Raw genomic sequence first — 23,047 nt, 5'->3', positions numbered from 1 at the left:
TGTGTACAAATCTAATCGTATTTGTTTTCCTTTCTCTTGTTTGTTTGTCGTTAATTTTATTTGTTTGGGCGTCAAAGTTCTGCTATGAAATGCAAATATACATCATATCTCATCGCCTGACTTTATTTTGTACAACAGAAAAATAAAATAGATAGCAAACAAAAAAATGGATTTAACTTAACATGAAATATTTATTTTTACAAAAATTAAATATGACATTGTTGGATGTGATGCAACGATGCTACCCGTAGACAAGAAGGACAGCGATACAAAACAAGAACGAAACTTTATTTAATTTGTTCTCCGCTTGTGTTAAACAAGCAAACAAACTCCTCATCACATTCTTCATCAGATGGAGACAAGATTCAAGCAAGCGAGTCAGTGGTGCACAACAGAAAGGCACAAAACTGTTGGAGGGAGTGATGAACTGATGAACAGAGGATGAACCGTACAGAGCGACTGAGGACATATAAATCGTGGTCTTCATCCTTGACCTGCTCATGCTGTGAATGTTCCTGGAGCCTCACATGGAGAAAAAGTGTAGTGATCTTCCTCGAAATAAAGTTTAGGTACAAACAACCAAGTTTGATTTGTGGTGACGTGTGAAAATCTAAATTCAAACTGAGTCAGAGACTCTTGACCAAACTTTTGAATTGGATTAAAAAAGGAACAACACAATTATCAATTCATTAAATAAAAACATAGAAATCTCTTTTATTTAAGAGAAGTGCACATTTCTTTAAAAATAAGTCTTAAATCTTCCGAACATGAGTGACAGAAACCATGAAAACATGACCTCACACATTTTTTTAAACCTGGTACCAAAGCTGGTAAAGTTAGTTTCCCTTTAATCAAGCCACAACTAAATGACTCTGTGTGCAACTGATTAATCTGTTAATTCATGTTGTGTGAAGGTTAAAGAAATCTGGGATATGGGTCTATTGGCTTGCTCGTACATTCACGTCATCAAATATCAATGTCATTCATTCTATACAAGAGTCATTTACACATATACTATTATACAGCACAGAAACTGAGAGGAAAAAGCCTCTCTCTCTCTGGAGGAGGGTGGGGGAGGAGGTGGACGGCTACTCACAGCCATAAATTGAATCTTTAACTCATGCAATCTATAATCAATGATGCAAATATATCGATCTTAAATGTCTCGGTACTGGATTCAGTCATTGGCATCAAAGCGAAAACAAAGGAAACCAGTGGGGAGGTCGCTGGGACAGATTTTAATCTGGGAACGAGAAAGAAGCGGAGGGATATTTTCAGGGAGACGCTGCCTCATCACGGGAAACAGAAAAAGAAGCAGAAAAACGGGGGGGGGGGGGGATGCCTTTGTTGAGCTGAGGAGGTTCAGGAGGGAGATTATTTGTCAGGAGCTGTGAGGGTCAGAAAGGTGTGAGAGGCAGAAGCAGCCGGGTTGGATTATACAGACTGGTAGCCAGTGCGACTCTTCCTCCGGCCAATCAGGTAAGAGATAAGCACAAGGATGATTAGGAAGCTGAGCGCCACGCCCACTGCAATGGGCACCAAAAAGCTCAAGTCAGAGTCCATGAAGCATTCGTCAGCTGACAGACGGAGAGAGGAGACAGAGACAGCGGGTTAGTGGTCGGCAGAAAACACTCAGAGAACGACACGGAGGGTTAGAGAGAGAGAAGAGACGCTGCAACACAGATCAGTACCTATGAAACGTGGAATCAACAGAGTCCATTAGTGGAAAAGCAAGTGGACATGAATTATTATTCTCTGTGAGCGTCAATGGAACAGGTTGATATTTTTTGGGAAATACGCCAAATGCTTTCATGCCTAAAGTAAAACTAGATCTGCAGCAAATTGCACAAGCTCAGAAATCAGTCCCCTAAACATGCCAGACTTTTTCATCAAGATCCAAGAATTGTTCTTTGAGAAATCAATGAAAATGTGTTGTAATGTAATGTTAAATAAAGTGAAAGAATATTCCTGAATCGGCACTGAAATTGAATAGTTTCTTCCTTTGATCCATACTGCAGCCTTCCTACAAGTTTCATGGATATCAGGTTGGTATTTTTTGTGTCATCCCGTTAACAAACAAACGCAGATGTAAACAAACTCCTTGGCGGTGGTTCTAAGAATAGTGAAGCTACAGTCTGTTAATCTAAAATAAGACTAGTAAACTGCTAGCTCCTCCCTGCCTTTCTTCAACTGATGAGACATGACTTGCCTGTTAAATGTTAAAACGTAAGTGGAAAAGTTACATGTTGAACTTTCACAGGGAGGAACTTTTGTTCTTGGCCGGGAGCAGTAAATTCCTGCGTTCGTGTGCATCGGTGGAACCTGAACACTGCTGCTCCACACCAGGATCACTGCTGTGCAGACTCTTGCTCCAAATGACATCAAAAAGCTCAAGATGGCGGCGCCTGCATCCCGTGTGTTTAAGAAAAAACATCATCCATCTTTATATGCAGTCTATGGGACAGACCGAGGCCAGCTGTTGACTTATTTCCACTCTTTATGCTAAGATAAGTGAACCAGCTTGCAGCTTCACATTTATCGGAGCCGCAGCTCTGAGCAAGAAAACAAATAAGCGTATTTCCCAAACTGTTCCTCTCCAAAGACATTTAGGCAGTCAAAACACCGAACACTACATGGAAACATTAATACAACACATGCTGGGAATTTTTCACAATTAAGTCGAAGGCAGCGAAACAAACATGCAGCTATTCGCCGATTACCCTCTGTGTTTATTTGCAAATGTAACTAGAAAGACTCGTAGCCGGTGGACATGTTTCTCTTTCTCCCGATGAAATAGGCCAGAAGAACGATAACAATGAGAACAAGCAGGGCAACTCCGACAGCTATGGGAACAAGGAAGCTGTCCACGTCGGTCTTGCATTCCTCAGCTAGACGAGAGTGAAGAAAGCAGAGAGGTGAACAGTCTCATAGGCTGAACAGAAATCTAAAATATTAAATGATGAATGTATGGATGGCAGGGAAAGACACAAAGCTTGCTATCCAAGATATTCATGGAAAGTAACATTGAACCATTTTGAAAAAAGGAATAAACATTCACTCGAGTGTCCAGGACACATTTTTATTTCAAGAAATCTTAAAATGCTAAAAAGCTCCACTTGAGTCCGACACACAATTTGAAATCAAATTTATTAGAGCTAACAGCGAGAGGGATTGGAGATGAAATCAACAGTCACTTTGTTTCCACAGAGCACATGAATTGATCTTTAATAAGATGCTCTTGCAGCACAAATTCCCTTTGCTGAACATGTTTGTGCAATGTTCTCAGTGGAGAGGAGGAATAAAACAAAAAGAGCCGAATCATAGTGGGCGAGAACCTCAACAGCATCAATGAGTTAATGAATGAAAAAAGAAAAAAACAGTCATTATTGAGAAAGGCACAGTGATCCTGATGGAAGAACTGGTTAGATGGTTCACTGAGAACAAGGGACACACATACCTTTTAACATTCATACTGGTGCTGCAAGAGCATCTTTATAATTAAGGCAATTGAGTTTACACAAAGCTGAAATACACACGACAGCAACAATCACAAGCAGAAAGTCAAAGCTCATGTTTGATAATTATAGCAAAGTTATTCATACACACGCACAACGTCCTGGGGAAGACTATATCAAATGCAACTTAAAGATCCAACTCATTTCTCTTAGTTTTCATCCTCAGTGTCATTTACCGTCTTGCTCTGCTCCAGCTCTGAATGAAGAGCTGCAACGAGTCAAACAGTACACGACACTCTGCAAGAATCAAGCAAAAATAAGCAGCTACTACCACGTGTCACTTCAGCTCTCTATCGTTACAGATACACGCGTGCATGGGCTTGCCTGCATCCCTGACGCTGCTTCACTGAAACCTACGCTGCCTCGTTTACTCCGAAGGCCCTGAAAACCTATTTTCACCTTCTCACTGTGTGTGCCCGGCTCCAAAATAGAAACATTCTCTGTTACGTCTATGTCACATGAGATCAGATCATTGATTTCACTGCACCATTCTGGATTTGGTAATATTTGAGAGATGTGTGGGGACTTTCGTCTTTTTGTCCGTGTTGCTCCCACACGGTTTTGAATAGGCAGACGAGCTGAGATTATAAAGGAATAATTCCACATTTTGAATTCCTTTGAAAGAGAATTCATACCAGTCTCACAACCAAGCTACTCGTCAGAGCCACGCTAGCTGTTTCCCTCCGTTTCCAGTCTTTGTGCTAAGCCATGCTAACAGTTCCTGGCTTCATCTTTAATCTTCTCATCAAACTCTTGAAAAGAAAACAAATAAGTTCCCTAAATGTAAAACTATTCCTTTGGTAAACTTCTTCATAAACTCAAAGATATTTTTAGAAGTTATGATGTAATGCTTCAGATTTGATACAGAGTTTTCAGGGTCTTTAACGTCCCCTGGTCCAGCGGCAGCCCTCAGAGCTCAGGCCTCTACACAGGTGAAACAATGCTACAACAGTCTCAACACAAAGCAAAAGGTAAAGAGCGTCTTAGTGCATTTATATGTAAATATCCTCGTTTCAGAATTGTCTGTGCTGAAAGTGACACAATAGTACTATCGATCCCTTTTTCTGAACCTAATGCCAAAATATATCGAGGGAAAAAAAAAAGAAAAAAAAGCTAACCCTTCTTCTCAGACTTACACTCTGGCTGCAACATGTGCAAATGTAACAGACCCTTTTAACAGCAGACATGTTGTCATTGTTTAGCAGGAAGAGTAAAGGTGTGATTAATAACAGTAACAACAGCTTCATCCCATCAGTTTGACATTTGTGTGTGAATCAGCCACTGTTGTGTCATTAGCTCCACCAGGACTTTTACTGCTTGATCTATGTTTAAATGTCGTCCATGAAAAAGGTTTATAGACGTTAAAACAACTCACACTTTGATTTTACATGTTTACAAAACAGGACAATTATTCCAATGTTTCTCCTGCTCTGCAGGGGCAAACATGGGCTAAAGCATATTTCCTTTAGCAACAAAGAAAGAAGACCTTCGTCCTTTCAAATGAATTTCATAGAACAAAGAAAAAAAGCTACTTGACCATCTTCCTTCGTTTTTTGTTAAGGAAATGTTCTGAAATGAAATCTGAGGTGAAATTATGATTCCTATGTGTCTCAATTTAAATAATTACGGGGATGAAAAGTCAAACCATAAAAAGGAAGTTAAAACTCAAATGTACACACAGATTAAATGATGGCAAATGCAAACAAAAGGGGGAATGTCTGCGGAGCAAGTGCAGGATCCCACTGCAACAGACTGTCACAAATCTTTTACTAAAATAAAATAAAAATTCATGTTCAGGGACTTTTTTTTTTTAAATGTAGAAGTCCGACAGTACCGGTATCACTTCTATATACTGCATACTGAAAATCACTTTTCATGTGACTGTGATTATTTAAAATTTGGAGAGGTGGGTCTTGCACTTGCTCATCAACAAAAAATGAAAACACAACAAAAAAAAGAAAAAGACAAATCCAGAAGTCAACAGAAAGGAACATAAAAATTGGGGGTAAACAAGTTTGGTCCTTGAGAATTACACCAAACCCTCCACCTTTACAAGACCCTTGAGGTGACTGTAATTCAAAAAATGCTATGAAAGCATCTCATGTCTAATATCTCCAATATCAAGAGACAGTAAAATTTCATTTTTCTGAGTTTTTTCCTGAAGAGACTTTGTTTATTTTAGATTTTAATTTAAAACCCCCAAGGACCAGGCTTGGGAGCCCCGTGATATTTCAGGAGTGATTTAAAGGGTCTGATATCCGACATAAGTCTTTCTTCGACCAATCACGTAAGCGACCACTACAATGAGAATCAAGCCAGCCAGAGCAGCGCCAACAATGATTGGGATTAAGATGCTGGTGTCATCCAATGAACATTCATGGGCTGCAGATAGAGAGAGAGTCAGTCAGTGATTTTCTGATCAACAACAGACAAGAGTGAAGCTCTAATTAATAATAGTATTTTCTGTTCTGAGGATCTAAGCCAGCTATTCCCGAAACTGGGGGTCGGGGCACCACCTTGACCCCTTTTCAGGGGAAAATATCTCAAGCTTATAAAGTTGTTAATATAATCACACATGAATTTTTCCCATGGTTGATATGAAGTAGAACAGCCAGAATAATGACCTTCTAGTGGTACAAATACTAAGAAATTAATTGATTTGGTCGCTTGAAACAAACAACAAATATCTCATTAGCTAGAACCAAAACATTTCCCATTGTTTTTGATTTAACCCCTAACATATGTTGCTCAAAATTATAAGTTGAATTTTGTGAAAGCAACTCGGCATCTTTGCTTCATTTGGTATTTGTGGATATATAAATATGTACATTTGCCGCGTCTCTATCTCCACCCACCCCTCAGCCGCAGCTCTCACTTGCTCATCAGAACACATAAACCTCGGCTTATGTTGTTTTTCCGGCTACTGTAGGCTACACCATGGCAAACAGTAATATAGGCGTATTTCTGGCAAACATGTTCGAACCAGAAACCGAATCTGAACATGACGAAGAAGAACAGTGAATTGTACAAGTCATATCAGAATGGTAATGTATTTTTTTTGTTTCTCTCTGACATGTAAGAAATGCAACAGAAATGGATAACGTGAGCCTTCATAATCACACAGTTAATGATGGGTTGTTAATGTTAGATAAACCCAGGTCTTGATGGTCAGCTCTGACTTGGGTACCTCAGCTAACTTCGCTTGTAAAAAACAGACAGTTAACTAGACCTGGCTTCTTCTCTGATGTCCCTTCTAATGCTACGGAGAACTGACCGGTCTCAGAGGTATGATATGGTGAATGTGACATATGAAACATTAACAGGATAAGATTTGTACTATATAAAAAACACCATGAGTTTTCATTGGAGGAGAGGATTTTAAAGATTAGCCTACCTGTATTGAAAACCCCCTTTGCGATTCCAAAGGGCTGCACTCGCAGGTTGAAGGTGTAGAAGCTGAGCAGGTTGGTGATGGTGTAGTTCTGCTCCTTGTTGCACATGTAGGAGCTGCCGATGGCCGCCTCCCATAGAGTCAGGTTGGTGTTCACCGCATTAAAGTCCACACCTTTAAACAAATAACAGAGATATAAAGAATAACATTAGCTTGTGCCTCAGAATGGTGCCTGATGTATGTGGGTAGATGTGATTCTTCTAATTACCAGAGCCCGTCTTTGCGGTGAAGTTGACGGCATGCAGGCGGAACTTTGCTGTGTCCTGTTAAAAGAAAAATACAAGTTTATTTGTATTCAACAGGGACATTGAAGACAGACAGTAGATGTAGGAAAAGAGAGAAGCACCACATGTTTTTATCAAATGGATATTAACAAGATACTGTCAAGGACTTACATTAATGAAGGTCAACATGATGGTCATAGTGCTTGACACCAACTGCAGCTCGCTGCTGTTGACTCCACACGATCCAGATGCCGTGGTCTTGTTGGGTTCAAGGTTCATCTCCTGATACGTCTGTGTCAGAGGGAAGAGAAAGACATCCATTCAGCAGAGTCTGTGGAAGAACATCTGTGTATGACCTGGGAAACATAAGGGCCATAACCACAGTGTGATCATTCTGTGTTTCTGAACGTACCTCTCCTTGCTTGATACTGATCCGCAGGCCAAAGTCGGCCAACAGGCAGACTGTGGTGTTGTCCGAGTTGACGCTGTACTTCCCAGTGTTGGGAGGAGGGAGGGTGGGCGTTGGGGTGGTGGTAGGAGGAGGGGCAGTGGAAGTGGCGTTTGTGACAGGAGCTGGGGTGGTTGCATTGGTGCCTTGAGTGGTCGGGGGAGGAGAGGTTACGGGTTGATCCGCACTACAAGATGTTACTGTGCGAAGGAAATAACAGACAGAAAAGATCAATAACACAAACAGCAGAGAAACATTACAGCTGGGATGAAATGTGTTGCTGCAGCCGCACTTACTATTTTCACTCTTGTTGCCTTCACTCACAAAAGCCTGTATGAGCACGCTGGACAGTGTCATATTGACCATATCAGTAAGTATCATGTCTTTACTGTTGCACGAGTAGCAGGTATCCACACCCACGTTTGTAATCTGAGACTTCACGGTCACGGATGCAGTTTCTAGAAGAAATTCAAACACGCATTAGTTCAATACCGTTCATTCACTTTTTGTTTTGCTGGCACTGAGAGGTGTAGAAGTTACCATTTGATCCAGAGCTAGGGAAGACAGTGGTGTCACTGAGGTTGTAGGAAAAGGTGATGTAGTCTGCCTGGTACACATTTCCATCCATGGTGAAGTTCACACTCCAGGAGCGCCCGTCTCCGAAATTAAGCTTCAGCGTTGAGCTTGTGGCGCCGCATTCACTTCCATTGGTTGTGACTTCACTTGGAAGTTCGAACTCAACTGTGTCAATCTGAAATGAGAGCAAAGTGAATTCTTAATTAACAGGATTATAATCCTTGTTTAATGTTTAACTGGTAAAAAGCTGACTTGACGGATTGCAAAAGAATAATGACCTCCTAGAGTTTGAGAGCCTGCGACAGACTTACCGATGCTAAGTGTAATCATACTTAATGTAAAAATATTGGCCTCCAAACCACAAACTTATTTCAGTATTCTTTTGTTTATCTTATGTACTTGATGAATATAATAATTCTCAAAATTACAAACATTTCTGTGACCTTCTTTCAACAGAACGACATAACAATAGCAGGATATGCGTCAGGAAGACATGCCAACTAAAATGCTGAAAAGCAAGAATCCTTTTGCCTGCTCGTGACTCCCTGTATTTCTCCTCTCCATGAGGACATTTGCTTTCACAAGAGTTGTCTGACAGTCACGTAGTTGAGGTGGCCTGAGAAGATCGAATTGCATTGCTTGGCTTTGATTACATACTGTAAGGATAACGTGCAGGCTGTTGTAAATACACCCAACATCATGGCGGGACATCTCACGATCATTGTGATTAAGACTAGACACTCACCTTCTCTCCAGCTGGATACGAGACTGAGAAGTTGACCATGAGGTTGGCATAGAGGCAGAGCTTGCCCTCTTTGTCTGTGACATTCACTTCAACGCCATGTGACAGCTGGAAGACTGAAAAGAAAAAGGAAAATTACACTATTGTCTGATTTCTATAATCATTATGTATAACAGGAAGAAGTCCTGTCTGTTCCAGTATGGAAGATAAATAACTCGAAATAACCAGCAAGACAGTAATACAATTTTCCTCCTGATATTGGTTAATCTGCTTAGCCAACACCATGCACTTAAATATTACTTGGATTAGTGAATTTTCCAAATGGTACAAATGTTGGCACGAAACCTTAATTACAGGTTACATAAACAACCAATTTCCTTCTGTGAAATGATAAAATTCCACATAAACACTTAATGGCTAAAGCTATACGAGGTTCCCTGTCGCATAAGTTTAAATATGAGCTTTTCCTAAATATATAAAAATCCCATGACCAAATGTTGCACAACAAACCACTTTTGTAAAATCTTCAGATGGCACAATTGAAGTTTTTTTCTTTTCACTTGCTCTGAGAAACCATGCAATAATAAAGGAGAGTGGTCAAAGTCCAGTCACAGTATCTATATGATGTTTACAATATGCACAGTCATCAACTGCACAACTGCAAAACAGCACAGCCCCCAGGTGTCATCAACTTATAAAGCAGCTGACAGAATGTGACCTGGCTATAAAAGACTATTTATACTGAAGTGTCAGACCGGGATACATAACGTTTGCCAAGTTACACCACACCAGGCAGTATTTGTGTGTCTAAACTGAGCTCTTTTGTCTAAACTGAGGTTAATTGTTATAACGAGGGGTCGACATACTTCCAGAGGAAAAGGGTCTGCCAATGACAATTGTAACATTTGCCGTGCAATTGTTGGTTTGATTAGCATTTATCACTTTTGTTGACATCTCATTCAGGAGCAAATTAAATGACGGTTGTAATGTGGTTGCAGACCTTTATTTTTGCTATATTTGATCTTATATGGGCTGAATCCTGATTCATGGATACTTTTTGATGACACGTACAAGGTTGGGTAGGTTTACTTGCACATTACTATCCTGGTTTTAAGTCTTAACCTGTATTCATCACATTCAGGACACAGAACATTAGAAACCAGGAGATCTCTGCATCCACAATTCTAACCATAACCATAACCTTTCATTCAGGATTGTAAAAACAAGATATGTTGTTTACATGTGCAAAAGCCGGATCAGTAGCAGGACACTCACATGTATGTCATCACCCTCGGTTTATTCTCCTGCCTTCAATGTGGACTCTCCAGAAAAACGAGCCCAACATCAACACTTGAGACAAAACTACTCCCTATTTAAAATGCTGATTTGAGAATTGATCTGGTTTGTAGTGAGAGCTAAATATTCTACATTCATCTTTTTATGTACTTTTATGCAAGTAACCTGAGATAATTAACCACACCACATGGCGTTAGCTCAACTGTGATTTGTTCCAACTGTGCTGTCCCGTGCTAACTTACTTAAACCCAATCCAACCAATTGGATGCTAACGCTAAGTTGCTAATGCTACCTACTGGAGCCATATAACGTTTAATAACGTGCACACGGGGCTTTGAGCGTAATTTTACTCTTTTGACGTTGGTGTGTTTTATTAACATTATTAGGCAGCAGACGCGATTCCGATAACCTTGTGTTTAACCTTCATCTCGAACTTTAGCTTTCAAAACAAGTGTTAACCAATCGGCCAGCTAACGGCTAAGCTAGCTGCCCGGCCAGCACATTTTGACACAGCAGTCTTTTAAACGCTAAAGCTAGCTTGTCAGTTTATTTGTAATGTGTGGTTTTGTTATAAAATGGAGGTTTGATTAAGATAAATAGCGATTATATGGTTAAAACGTGGCTGTTTGGATGTCACGCGACCCGTCTGGTTGTCGCAGGACTGCGTTGCTGGCGTAGGTAACAATTAGCAGCCAAGCTAAGCTACGTTAGCACAACATCTCAACTGGACTGCTCCAGCTGGTGGTAAGTTTCCAGGCCTGTGGAGCAAATACGAACAGACCAGGGATGTGTCTATAACATTAAATACCAGAGATAACAAAGGTACGCTTCTTTAATATCTCATTTCACCAGCAGTTAGCCGGAGCCCGGCTGCACCAGGCCCGGGTTAGGGAGTCCCGTAAGTTTGATCACGTCACTTCGCAGAATCGGATGTTTTTTTTACATCACTTGTTTGAAGCCGATTTAAAGCTGAATCCATGTCGTGGTACGTACCGATCCCAGCGGCGAGGAGCGAAACGAATGCAGCGAATCGGGCCATGGTGGCCGGAGAGATTTTTTGGAGTGTCCGCCGCCGGAGAGGAGAAGAGAGAGATGCCCGGCCAGGTCGCTCAGTCTGCGGTGTTGTGAGCTGTGGGAGAGCCGCTGCCGACTGTACCAGGAAATGTGTCACATGACAGCGAGCAGCGTCAAAACACGGAAGCGAGTGGCCCACGGTCTCCTCTCCCTCCCCGCGCAGCTCACTGCTGTACTGATCGTGTGCATTTGAAAAAGGCTGCATAGGTTTTCATCCAAGACAATGAGATGCATTTAAAACAATGACGGATAAAAGAAACCCCCACGATTGAAACAGTTGTTTTAATCTGAAGCAATAAATCTAACAGACTCATACAAACATGGGCAAGTCCCATCAATCAGATGTATCCTCATGTCTTGAGGTGATCCAGTCTCACTTTGAAGCAAATAAGCCCCACAGGGAGACTTAGAAGAAAAATAATTGTGTATGTGTGTGATATGACACCAGGGAAGAATAGGGGGGGGGATGGTTTGTGCTTTAAGTAGACATTTCTAAAAGGGTTAACAAAAGCCTAAAAAAGCAGCTGACTGTTCATTTTTGTGAACTATGTACAAACAAGTACAAAGAAACAACAAACAACAAACGAGGAACTTAAATGTGTTATAACAAAAGAAGTGCTCCTTTTCTTTTTTTTGGCACAGACTCTACTTTGAATGTTGGGGCCTTGTACAACTTTGCAGCAGGGTCATACATTTGACACGGATATTTCCCAATGGTCAAATCTCTAATCTTAATGTTTGTCCAATAGTCCCACATTTGACACTGGCTGAAGAAACAAGCAGCGAGTTGAATTTTTTGATCCTTTCCCCCCCCCTCCAACACGTGGTACATTTAGAGGTGTATCAGCATTCGCTTGGGATATTGAGTGAACAAGAAGATCAAAAAGTGACTTGGTAACAAAGAGCATAATGATTCAAACTATGGACAAAGGAGGATCTAAGTTTGAAAATAAATAGTTTTCCTCTCCGTTAAAAAAAAAAAAGAGCAAACGGAACAACATCTGTGTGTCTTCTTTGTCAGTCCACGGTCGCCCACCTCTCTCAGAGAGACTGAGAAATATGGACAATATCCTCTTTTCAACGGGCATGCAGTCCACAGGATCACAAGACCCCTGACAAAAAAAATCCTGTGGAGCGAGCAGTATCCATTCACTTGTCGGTCGCTAGGTTGAAGATGATAATGGTTAACGTCCACTGGAGCAAAAGATTTAGAGACCGATCACTCAGAACAGCTTTCAGCCCAACTGGACCATCCATCTGCATCTCTTATTTTTCTCATGTCACTTTTCTGTCGTTAAGCCACATAGTTGTACTGGTTGGAGTTCTCCTTGTCACGCTCCATATAGTCCCTGTCGATAAGAGACTCTATCCTTTTCTTCAAGTCAGCAGGCTGGAAGGGAAGACGACAGGGAAGAGGCGGAAGTTCACACATGAGGCACATGTCAACATTTTTGGTTATTTTTATACATGTGAGAAAATAGAAAATAAAAAAAAGGATTTCTGTTAGTCATTGCAATTCTCATGGAAATCTTCTACATTTAAGTCGATTTTGTACAAGCTAGGTTTGATCTTAAATTAATTTAACTCTCTCTCAAAACAGGTCGAACACTGATGGAGTGAAAAGATGCACTACAAAGTGAATTTGAAAAAATGTCAGATTAATTTCCCTTAGTTTAAGAAAAAAAAAAAATATATATCTACATTAGGAACAACTACATATATAATGTTATTGTTCTGTCTGCTTAACATGAAATAGTTTTATAGAACTTTTAAACATTTGTCACATTTAGAAACTGTCTCAAATTGATTGTCCACCACAGAGCACTTTTTTCCCCATAAAAATATTATTTAACTCATTTGTTTAAATCCCACTAAGTACAAACTGTAGTGACAATTATTTTTAAAAACACATTTGGGTTGAGTGCAGCCAGATAACTTTATTTCCATTCCTATCATCTCTCCACTATTGCTTCTTAATAAAAAGGCAAAAATGCCAGAGAAGGATTCAGGGTTGTGTTTCTCACCTTGACGGGGAACTTGAGCTGGTTGTACACCTCCGACATCAAGAGATTATGGCTCAGAGTCTTCCTCATCTTCATGATCCGCACAATCGCAGCATCAATCTGATACTGACGATCCTGAAAGACCCTCTCTGTGGTGCTGGCTTGCTCCTCCACCTGAGATTAAACGCACTCAAGTTAAAATATATTCCCCAACACTGTGATGATATTGAAATCGGAAAAAATCTACTGTAAGATAACAGCTGTACCGTTTCTTTCATTTGGATCTGGTTTATTTTGATCCTGAAGAGCTTGTGTTTGAAGTCGTCATTGCAGGAAAACTTGTCCCCGTCTTCTATCTCTTTACTTTTGGGGACTTTGGTGAGGACTCGTGCTTTCCCACAAGCAAGTGACTGCAGAGTCCGGCGCAGTTCACTGTCCTCTGTAAACCAGCAGACACACATCAGTGGTATTAAATAAAGAGAACTCGACAGCCCTTTCCTCATCACTGTGCTGCTGACCAAACTTTGATGTAATGACACAAACCTATTCCTGTTGCTAGTTTGATCTCCTCCAGGGTGAACTCCTCTCCCTCATTAAACATCAGTAGCACAAGAGTTTGGAAAAGTGAAACCTGCAACTCCTTCTTGCCCTTTTGTGAGAAAAGTCAAAGAGAACAATTAACATTCGTATCTAAACACAAAACTCTACACAACCTGATCGCAGAAATGAGTTCCCCACCTCCTTAAATTCAGCTTTTAAGACACAATGGCCTAGTGTTGATTGCCACTGCAGCTTCCTGCCGCTGTGTTTGCCCAGGTAGAAGGTCTTGAAGATCTCTTGCAGTCGCACCATCTGGACCAAGATAACAGAGGCGTAACGAAGCAACACTCGGTATATTAATTGCATGTCAGGTTATATAAACGGCATGTTACAAACATTTCAATATTTGCTCATCAAATCTACCTCAGCAGGCAGGTGCACTTCCATTGGGACATAGGTGGGCCAGTAGCCCATCGTTAGGATGTTGACAGTCAACTCAATGTTGCCAGGAATGTTTTGGCACTGCATATACTGCACAAACACAAATGAAATGCATGTGATATCAAACTAACAATTTTTTTCTACATTATTCTATGGATTTGCATAATGCAAAAAACAGCAGGGTGTTAAATGCAACGGGCTGCGTTTGGGTTGGGGAGAACCGTTTCAGGTTCCAGTGATACTGGAAGGCTGCTCTAAGTGATAGGTCCATGTGTGTGTGAAGGCTGTTTAGACACCAATACAGTGGTTTATAATGTCAAAGGGAAGAATTATACAGGTCTGAAAAGTTAATGAAGGATCATTCATTTTATCTTTCATCCTGGTGAATGTCAATCATGCTGCTCCTGTCACAAAGTGTAAGTAAGTTTATTTGTAGAGCACTTTCACAGACAGGAGTCAAAGTGCTTTACAGGGCTGGAAAAAGTCAAAAGCAGTTTGCATAAGTTCAAACAAAATGCTAAACAGAAAACACACGATATAGAGTTAAGTGCATAAGAGACAGATCTCATACACATGAATAACTCAAAAGCCTAAAGTTAAAAAAGTTATGTTTTCAAGTGAACCTGCCAACCTTACAGGTGTAGGAAGAGAATTCCACAACGTAGGGGCTACAACCACAAAAGCTCAATCACATGTCTTCACATTGGGTGTTTCGCATAATAGATTTATGCAATGCAGCGAATATAAGTCAAGCAGTAACTGCTACATTAATCGATTATGTCCATTGACAGAAAAACAGTTACAACCAATTTTGATAATCATTTCAAGTAAATATTGAAGCAAAAATACCTTAAACATTCTCCTAGTTCCGGCTTCGTCATTCTAAGAATTTTCCCCGTACAGTTCAGTTGACGAAACAAGACAATAATTAAGTGATTGATAAAGAACAATTATTAACAGATTATCAGATAATTCAAGAAATATTTTGTTGCAGACTTAATAGCATGTATTTGATTGACCAAAGCATTTCCACTGCCTATCTGAATGAGGATGGACTGAAACATCATCTCACTGTCATAATCATCAAGTATATAATATTCTTTTAGTTATAGCTCACGTTTGTTGTGCTTACCTGTTTGAACTGAACCATTATGTCTTTAGAAAGCTCCATATCCTTGAACATCCCCTCCAGTTTGCTGGTGAACGCTGCTCCACACTCTGAGGAAATACCACAAATTCACTAGTTAATGTAGATTCAGAGATTCGTTCATTTTGTCATTTTGTTTCTCATTTCATGTGCTTGCTTATATTCAAAAGTGATAAATAAAACTAACCATGTTTGAGCTTTGACAACATCGATTTTTCAGCATCAACAGAAGCACTTTTTCCAACCAGTAACCTCTTGGCCAGATCCTTTTTGTAAAAGGCCTCAAACACATCTTTTCCTACAATGACAATACATCAAGATGTCAAAAAACATCCACAGAGTAAGTATAATAACAAGAGTGAAACAAATATGACGGTGAATATTACCGTAGATGAATCTAAAGATAATCATGATCTTATCCAGCATCTTCTCCAGCTCTTCGTCTGTTGCCTCTTTGTTTCCTGCTCGTAGCTTTGAATCCACATGTTTGGCTGTAAACAGAAGTGCATTCATCGCACGTGTTATTTCTCAAAGATGATTATTCTATCATGATCAATTGATCATTTTAGTTATAAGTTCGTTACTGACCTATGAGCTCTGCGGGTTTATTTGGCCGTTTGTTGATGAATGTTTCGAACGCCTCCTTCATGGCGTTGATAAACTTCTCGTTCTTCATGAAGCAGATGTCGATGATGTGATCCACCTTGTCCTTGAAGTCGAGCAACTCCTGCACCATGGTTTTGTCTTTTTCGGGATTGATTACGATTGTGCTTCCGAAAGCCTACATGTTGAATTTTAAGACATTAGAGAAAAAAAAAGTGTGAAATGACTCCTAATCAGCTCAGCACCTTCATCCTCGATTAGCCACAGTCTTTTATCCCTGCTGATGCTGCTGTACCTTTATGTATTCTATCCAGTGTTGCAGCAGAACCTGAACACCACCTCGCACCCGACTAAAGAGCTGATAGAGAAGCGACAGATCCTGAATTCTGTTCTCATCCAGCAGATGAGTCAGCCCTGGAAGTTTGCAACAACAGAAATAGGTCAGAACTCGAGCAGCTTTGACACTTTCAAATGCCAGTATGTGCTCGGACAGGCAGGATACTTCAACACCTTTGACATTCAATGACTGCTGTAATGTCACTCATGCATTTATTGTTGTGCACCTTTTTGCAGAGTTGCACTGAGATGTTCCCCCAGCAACTGCTTCTCCACAGTAGCAATGAGTGGTTTTCTGGGGAGGGAGAAAAACTCACTCAGGTTACAAATGAATCTCTGTCGGACAGTGTTAGACTTCAATCTGAAAACTACGGTCTAACACTCACTGCGTGCTCTGGTCCAGATATGTGATGACTCTGTCGGCCTCTTCCTCCAGGCGTTTGTTGACATGATGGAGATATTCTGGTACCTATGAAACAAATGGGGGAAAGCAGGGAAATATCACAATGTCAACATATTGTGATGGAATTCAGTATAATATTACAGGTCTTGAGTAATTTATATTGATTTGATGTCTTGCTTATTGTCAAGCACTTTGTAACCATTACACCTCTATAGCATCAATCGAAATATAGCCAATCCATATAAGCTTAAATATTAATAATATTAATAATAATAGCACTAATCGAAGCCTCTCACTAAAACAGTATAAAAATAAACCGAACATTATGAACTAATACATTTCCAAAAGGATGGAAGGGACTGGATAGGAATCAGAGGGTCTGCGAGAAACACACTTTGGATCCAGGAATCTAAGTATATTGACTGACATAGAATTACTACTAAGTATCACTCAAGTTACCCATCTATGATATACTAAATTCTGATATTACTGTTTGGATAGTAGAAGTTTAAGAGATGGTATTTGCTCATTCTCATTTCCTTGGATAAACAAATGTCATGTTATGTATTTTACATTTAGCACTAACATTTAATAAGCTGTTTATTGCATGCGTAAATATTGATTGCAATAACTGCACAATTTCTTCATGAGGCTAAATCTTAATATGCTGTATCTCAAAAATAAATTCCCCATTTTGCTTCACAAACATCAACAAAACTTTTTTACAGCCTGCGGGGAAAACATCAAGCCCAGTGATGATATAGGTAAAGAGTAAAATATGTCTCAGTGTAGTGCGCCAGTATGTATACAAATCTACAAGTTGCAATGTGAATGTTTTTCTATGCTTATTTTAATAAAGTAAATGTTTATTTTTATTTTTAAAAACAACTTCATTCAAAAAAATATTTATTGTGCCGCTTTCTTGTACTGCAGTTATGAGAAGTGGATATGTTTGTGTTTTTACCTCTTCTATGAAACATTTGTCTTTGTGGTTGGAATCGATATTTTTCAACATCATGACAACATGCTGAGTTGTTTCTGTTGTTTTGATGCCTTTTAATTACAGTGCAGCTGCACTGGAAATATCATAAATTTGTATGCAACTAACCATTGACCTTTAAATGTCAGAAAAAAGTTAAATTTACATTACAATTACCCAGAGCCCAATATGAACAGTTAAGACCAACTTGGCTTGTTTTATTTGTCTACCAGTCTAAATCCCAAATAAATTAAGTTTACAAATAGTAACAGCAAAGGAAGGCTTCAAATCATGTTTGACAGCCTGAAATTAGAGAATGGTTGGTGTGTTTGCTTGACTAGATTAATCAATTATTAGAATAGTTGTCTAAATTTGGCCAAGTTGTGACTGAAATAAGAACTTTTTTTTCCCACCAGCAAAAAACAAACTGTCGCAGAGCATCAGGAACACATAAATCACCTCTCTCTCCTGCATCAGCCTCTGTCCCTCTGCAGAGTACAGGCGATTAGTTTCTTCCAAGAAGCGCTGCTCAAAGGAGTCTTGATAAATCTGTCAACGACAGAAAGAACATGTTTCATTAAATCCATTTTTCAACAGAGAACTGACACAGTACACAGGTGATCATCTCCAACAACACAGCTGCCATAACTTCACCTTTCTACTGGACAAAGATGAAATCCAAGTGATCTAACAGATTCATTAACTAACGTCTGAATCATAGTTGAGATAATAATGTGATGGTCCACTGTCGGTTACCTGCAGGTCAGAGAGCATGCTCAGCAGGCTCCTCAGCAGACTCCGGTCTATCGCCTCTCCGTTTCGCTCCCTCTCAATGAGCAGCAGAATCCCGTCGATGGTTTTACTCTGGACCTTCAGATCACTGATGATGTAGAACCTGAACAGCTCCAGACCCATGTCCCTGTGGAGCACATGAGCCTGTTCAACACCCACTTTGACAGAAATCTGACTCCTACTATTACACAATAATTAACACCAGGGATCACTCACTCACTCACTCACCAGATTGATGGCAGCATTGAGTTTTGTAAAACATAGGTGCGGTCCAAAAACAAAAATATACTCCTAATCATGATCTGTGAAACAATGACAAACATTCAAAATGAGCAGGAAACACCACTGACATTCTTCATTTAACATCTTCTTGTTTAATTTAAAGGGGTACTCCACAGATTTAACATATCAAGCTCAGTTTACATGTCACAGGGAGAAATACTCTTGTTTAGGAGATTTTAGAAAAAAAAATGTTACTTATTTAACAACCAGCCTGAGTTATAAACAGGAGCAGTCACGTCAGGTTTCCAGCTGCTGACAGATCAAACTACAATCCCAATATTCACACTGACATTGATCTCTTTTGGATGTTGGCAAGTTCTTGCAAATGTCAAACCAAGTCCTACATATATTTCTCAATTATAATACAGCCCTGTAAGAAGTTTTATGAGGTGAGACTCTTGACAATGTGACATTAAAAAGTATTTCTTTCTGCCAGTGATGGGGGAATCGCTGTCCAACAAGATGCTGATGCAATTCTTCATTTATCCATCTTCTCTTCAATCATTTATACTCTACAGTTAGTCCCACTGTTTAATGTGACGGGCAGATGTGGCTGGGATATTCCTACATGCATCACAAACAGAACGGCATTGGCTCGTCAACATCCAGCCTGGTGAAGTTGTCTATTTACCAGGCAGGGAGGAGCTAATGACCGACCCTACTGAGCATGTTCAAAAAACAAGGAATAACTCGGCTCCTGCTACTTTTACTTTGACTGTTCCCTCATCGTGTCTCTCACAGTGTAACGCTATATCGTTGGAATACCCCTTTAAACATGAAAACTAAGTCACAAACTAAACTTCATGGAAAGTGACGTTATGTTAACTGACTTTCAAGGGACACGGCTACGAACTACCACTCGACTTACTGAGGTTAAACAACTCACCATTTGTCTGCAGTGATCTTGCCAGCACTTGTCAATTTTCTTGAGGAACAGCACGCTGTCCAGGGAATCCGTGAGAGCGGGGTTAAGGCAAAAGATCTCATGAATGATCAACAGTTGACCAAAATAAGTAAACACCTGATGAGACTCAGTGACTGAAACTAGGGAGGAACTGAATGGGTAAAGGATATTCTCTGAACTGTTCAATCTGTGCCTTGATGTGGTCTTCACACACGGCCCTCAGCTGTTTGTAAAGCTTGGCAGAAATCTTATGGGAGCACAGGTTCTCCACAGCCTGAGAGGACGAGAAAATATGTCAGTGAAAGATACGAACACGATCCACAGACGAGGTGTGCTGCACAAATACCTGGTAGAGCTCCTCTAGGTTGTACTTGATTGAAGTGCTGTTCTGTATGGCCTCCACTGCCTCCTTCAGCTTCTGCCAGGTCTCCTGCGTGTAGTTCTCCGGCAACTTGGGTTTTTCTGCGAGAAACAACCAAACACAAAATGTTCAAGCAACGCTGTCGACTCCTGCAGGCCTCGAACATCTCACAGCGGAGGTCCATGAACCGTCACGCTGTGTCACCGGTGTCAGTGGAGCTATTTTAAGATGCGTGAGTGATGAGTGATGTTGACAAAAAGTCAGACTTTTGCATTTAGGGTGATTGTACAGGGAGTGATTATTTTTAGTTTATACCACGAGATAATATCAATTTGTCAATAACATGCAGCCATTTCTTGCATTAGACCGCTCAGGCGATTTAGCAAAATCGGTGAGTATGCAACTGTGTTTTTAAGTATCAACTTTACTGGATTAGCCAAAACATGCTTTTTTGTATACTTTTTTTCCAACGTATAAATAATTTAAATCTGTATGTTACACAGTATTATCGCCTGGATCTGTACTTACTGTATATACCATGATTTAAATGGAATTTTAATAGTTATTTCAATGAGAATTTTCTGTACATATTTTTTTTTGACTTTTTAAAAAATTCTAATTAATGTTATAATGACGAGCAAGGACAGAGAAGCATGTGTCATGGCCTCTACCTAACTGCTTGTTCATTTATACTGAAAATACTTCGTGACAGCTCATAATAGTTAGCTGCAGTGTAAGTCTATGAATGTTGTGACAGTCCAAATAGTTCAAAAATGTATGTCACAGCATAGATACCAAACTGACTGATCAAAAATATGTGCAACTTAGTTAGATCTATATTTTTGGACATATTCATGACCTCCTACGAGCTGCATTGATCAGAAACTTGTCAGGAAATCAATCGCAAGCTATTCTAATAATCAAATGATAGTTGACCACCGTAAACTGAATGTGTTCAGTTTATTTAGACTGCTTGTGGGAAAAATCTCCTCGGACTGTGAGAAATTATAACATGCATCTGCCTTCTAAATGATTAATTGAGAAAATAACAGGCAATGAGAATAACTTAGTTGCAACCATATATCACAGGAGGGCTGGACGATAGGGTCAAAAATATTATAAAGATAAAAAAATTCCCATGAGCTATATCGATAATTATCTCCATAAATGTCACTGTTTTGTTTTAAGCCTGATCTTTGTCCCCGAGTGAAGGCTGTGATTATAAATTATTCTTTATGAGCAGAGAATGACAAACCCTTGAGAAACTGCTCATCGTTTCATAAATATACGTTACACCTCCTCACTGTTTGCACGATTAGGCATAAGAAATATATCACTGTACATTGAACCTTTGTTATATTGCTATGGATGAAAATCATATTGCAGTAAATATTGGTATTGTTGTATTGCCCGGCCCTAATTCTAAGTAACACTGGTGATTGATCCACTCATCTAAGTTCTCCAAATCAATCATATTTAGAATTCAACAAATAAATGGTAACTACCAACCAACTATCATGTCTACTATCCAGATTTGACACTTGTGGTGGGTGATAGTTTCACTTGTAAACAGTTGTATATCGTTGTCATTGACTGTTTTGGGGACTGAGTCCCATCATCCACAGTGGATCTGCTACCTTTGAAGTTCTTGATGACTAGTTTCTTGGCAGCACCGGGTTTACTGTTGGAGAAGGTGCCGGAGCCGGTGCTTTTGGTCAGTCCGTTCGCGTGGTGCCCCGTTCCACCGGGCAGGAACCCGGCTTTGCTTTTGTTATTGGAGCATGAAGCGGCGGCGGCGGCAGCAGCCTCCTCAGCCATTTTCACATCCAGTCCAATGAAATCCACTGAATCCTCAAACCTCAACTTCTTCTGGATGTGCAGCGCAGTGGGAGAGCAGCAGGAGGAGGAGGAGGAGGAGGAGGAATTCAGGGTCTTCGGAGGAGAAGGGGAGATGGTGTCAGCAGCCTCTTCCCTCTCGGAGCCGTTTATTTTCCTCTTCTTCGGGGATGTGATGTTGCCGCTGTCCGCCTTGACATCAGTGGCCGCGGGTCTTGCCTCCTGGGTTGGCGGTGGTGGGGGATTAGGGGAAGATAAACCTGTTGGAAACATGAAAAAACGGGAATTCTGATTCTTAGCAGCCAGTCTTCTTGATCCGAAACTTCCAGGCTCGCCGGAGGGAGGAAGAGGAGCTCGGTGTCCGGGAGCGTGAAAGCACCGCAGCCCGGGGACGGTCGACTCGTGAGACTGGATGAGATGAGACAGTAAAGTCCTCAGCTCCACTTGGAGCTAGCTCCGTCTCTTTCTTGTTATTGCTGGCAGCAGAAGAAAGATGGTCGGCTACTGCTTCCTCTTCTCGCCTCTGTGCTCTCGCCGCGTTGTGGACTCGTTCAGTGTGAGCGCTTCAGCTCGAGCGGCCGTTTAACTCTTATTCTTCTTGTTTACACATTAAACGAAGCCACCGCAGAGAAATACCCGCAGATTACTGTGAAACACCCGCAAGTAAACACGAGGAGAGAAGGCTCATGAGAAGCTGCTCTGTGACCTCACCGGAAGTACTTTGTACAAAAGTACTTTTTGCACAAGCATGTTTTTTTCTTCTTGAACCGACCACTGTGCTGTACGAGCTCTGGACACTAGATGGCGCTACAACAACGTTTTTCTGGCTGTGAATTTACCATCGAGCTAAACATAATAATGATTATAATGATTATAATCATTATAATGATTATAATCATTATAATCATTATAATATTAAATTGTAATTGTTTAACACATTTAAAAATGCTCAAAGACAACATAACTTTTAAAATACACACAAACAATTAAAAGTTAATGAAATGTATAATACACAAACACACGTCATAGTTACAGATTTTTTTAAATTTAGAATAATTATATATTGTAAACTATATACTGTAGTCCATATATAT

The 23,047-nt window shown here is 40.2% G+C and overlaps 2 protein-coding genes and 1 long non-coding RNA gene across 6 annotated transcripts; 1 reads left to right on the top strand and 2 right to left on the bottom strand.

Moving 5' to 3' along the window:
* Positions 1-443: 443 nt before the first annotated feature.
* Positions 444-785, top strand: LOC117769180. The gene is made up of 2 exons (XR_004615168.1): positions 444-563; positions 724-785. It is a non-coding gene; the product is annotated as an uncharacterized LOC117769180 (long non-coding RNA).
* lamp2 (lysosomal-associated membrane protein 2) lies at positions 719-11,487 on the bottom strand. 3 transcript variants are annotated; one of them, XM_034597885.1, is made up of 9 exons: positions 11,246-11,428; positions 8,960-9,072; positions 8,179-8,389; positions 7,935-8,096; positions 7,603-7,838; positions 7,362-7,481; positions 7,175-7,229; positions 6,910-7,080; positions 719-1,577 (listed from the first exon to the last, which is right to left on the bottom strand). In XM_034597885.1, exons 1-9 carry the CDS (start codon positions 11,289-11,291, stop codon positions 1,435-1,437), a joined length of 1,257 nt encoding a protein of 418 aa, XP_034453776.1. In that variant the 5' UTR covers positions 11,292-11,428; the 3' UTR covers positions 719-1,434. The 3 variants fall into 3 exon arrangements, with proteins under 3 accessions (XP_034453776.1, XP_034453777.1, XP_034453778.1); XM_034597886.1 differs by lacking the exon at positions 719-1,577 and adding an exon at positions 2,118-2,888; XM_034597887.1 differs by lacking the exon at positions 719-1,577 and adding an exon at positions 3,061-5,897 and having other exon boundaries at positions 11,246-11,487.
* A 100-nt stretch (positions 11,488-11,587) lies between these two features.
* On the bottom strand, positions 11,588-22,688 carry cul4b (cullin 4B). Of its 2 annotated transcripts, XM_034598426.1 has the most exons (22): positions 21,755-22,688; positions 20,103-20,218; positions 19,927-20,030; positions 19,739-19,808; positions 18,799-18,872; positions 18,535-18,697; positions 18,238-18,327; positions 16,783-16,865; positions 16,624-16,691; positions 16,356-16,474; positions 16,046-16,238; positions 15,844-15,948; positions 15,645-15,755; positions 15,443-15,528; positions 15,160-15,192; positions 14,293-14,400; positions 14,068-14,181; positions 13,873-13,978; positions 13,596-13,768; positions 13,351-13,503; positions 12,565-12,716; positions 11,588-12,528 (listed from the first exon to the last, which is right to left on the bottom strand). In XM_034598426.1, exons 1-21 carry the CDS (start codon positions 22,224-22,226, stop codon positions 12,621-12,623), a joined length of 2,637 nt encoding a protein of 878 aa, XP_034454317.1. In that variant the 5' UTR covers positions 22,227-22,688; the 3' UTR covers positions 11,588-12,528; positions 12,565-12,620. The 2 variants fall into 2 exon arrangements, with proteins under 2 accessions (XP_034454317.1, XP_034454318.1); XM_034598427.1 differs by lacking the exon at positions 15,160-15,192.
* Positions 22,689-23,047: the final 359 nt, after the last annotated feature.

This window comes from Hippoglossus hippoglossus, chromosome 10, assembly GCF_009819705.1.
Source record: "Hippoglossus hippoglossus isolate fHipHip1 chromosome 10, fHipHip1.pri, whole genome shotgun sequence".
Lineage (NCBI taxonomy): Eukaryota > Metazoa > Chordata > Actinopteri > Pleuronectiformes > Pleuronectidae > Hippoglossus > Hippoglossus hippoglossus.
Note: the sequence above shows the minus strand (reverse complement) of the source record. Positions and strands in the feature narration are given on the sequence as shown.

Coding starts and splice junctions, on each gene's coding strand:
- lamp2 (XM_034597885.1), bottom strand. CDS start 11,291: ATGGCCCGATTCGCTGCATTCGTTTCGCTCCTCGCCGCTGGGATCG. Junction 7,839..7,934: donor AGGCAACAAGAGTGAAAATA/GTAAGTGCGGCT, acceptor TCCTTCGCACAG/TAACATCTTGTAGTGCGGAT. Junction 7,230..7,361: donor TCATGTTGACCTTCATTAAT/GTAAGTCCTTGA, acceptor TTCTTTTAACAG/GACACAGCAAAGTTCCGCCT.
- cul4b (XM_034598426.1), bottom strand. CDS start 22,226: ATGTTTCCAACAGGTTTATCTTCCCCTAATCCCCCACCACCGCCAACC. Junction 20,219..21,754: donor AGTCATCAAGAACTTCAAAG/GTAGCAGATCCA, acceptor TGTTTCTCGCAG/AAAAACCCAAGTTGCCGGAG. Junction 18,328..18,534: donor GCATGCTCTCTGACCTGCAG/GTAACCGACAGT, acceptor TGTCGTTGACAG/ATTTATCAAGACTCCTTTGA.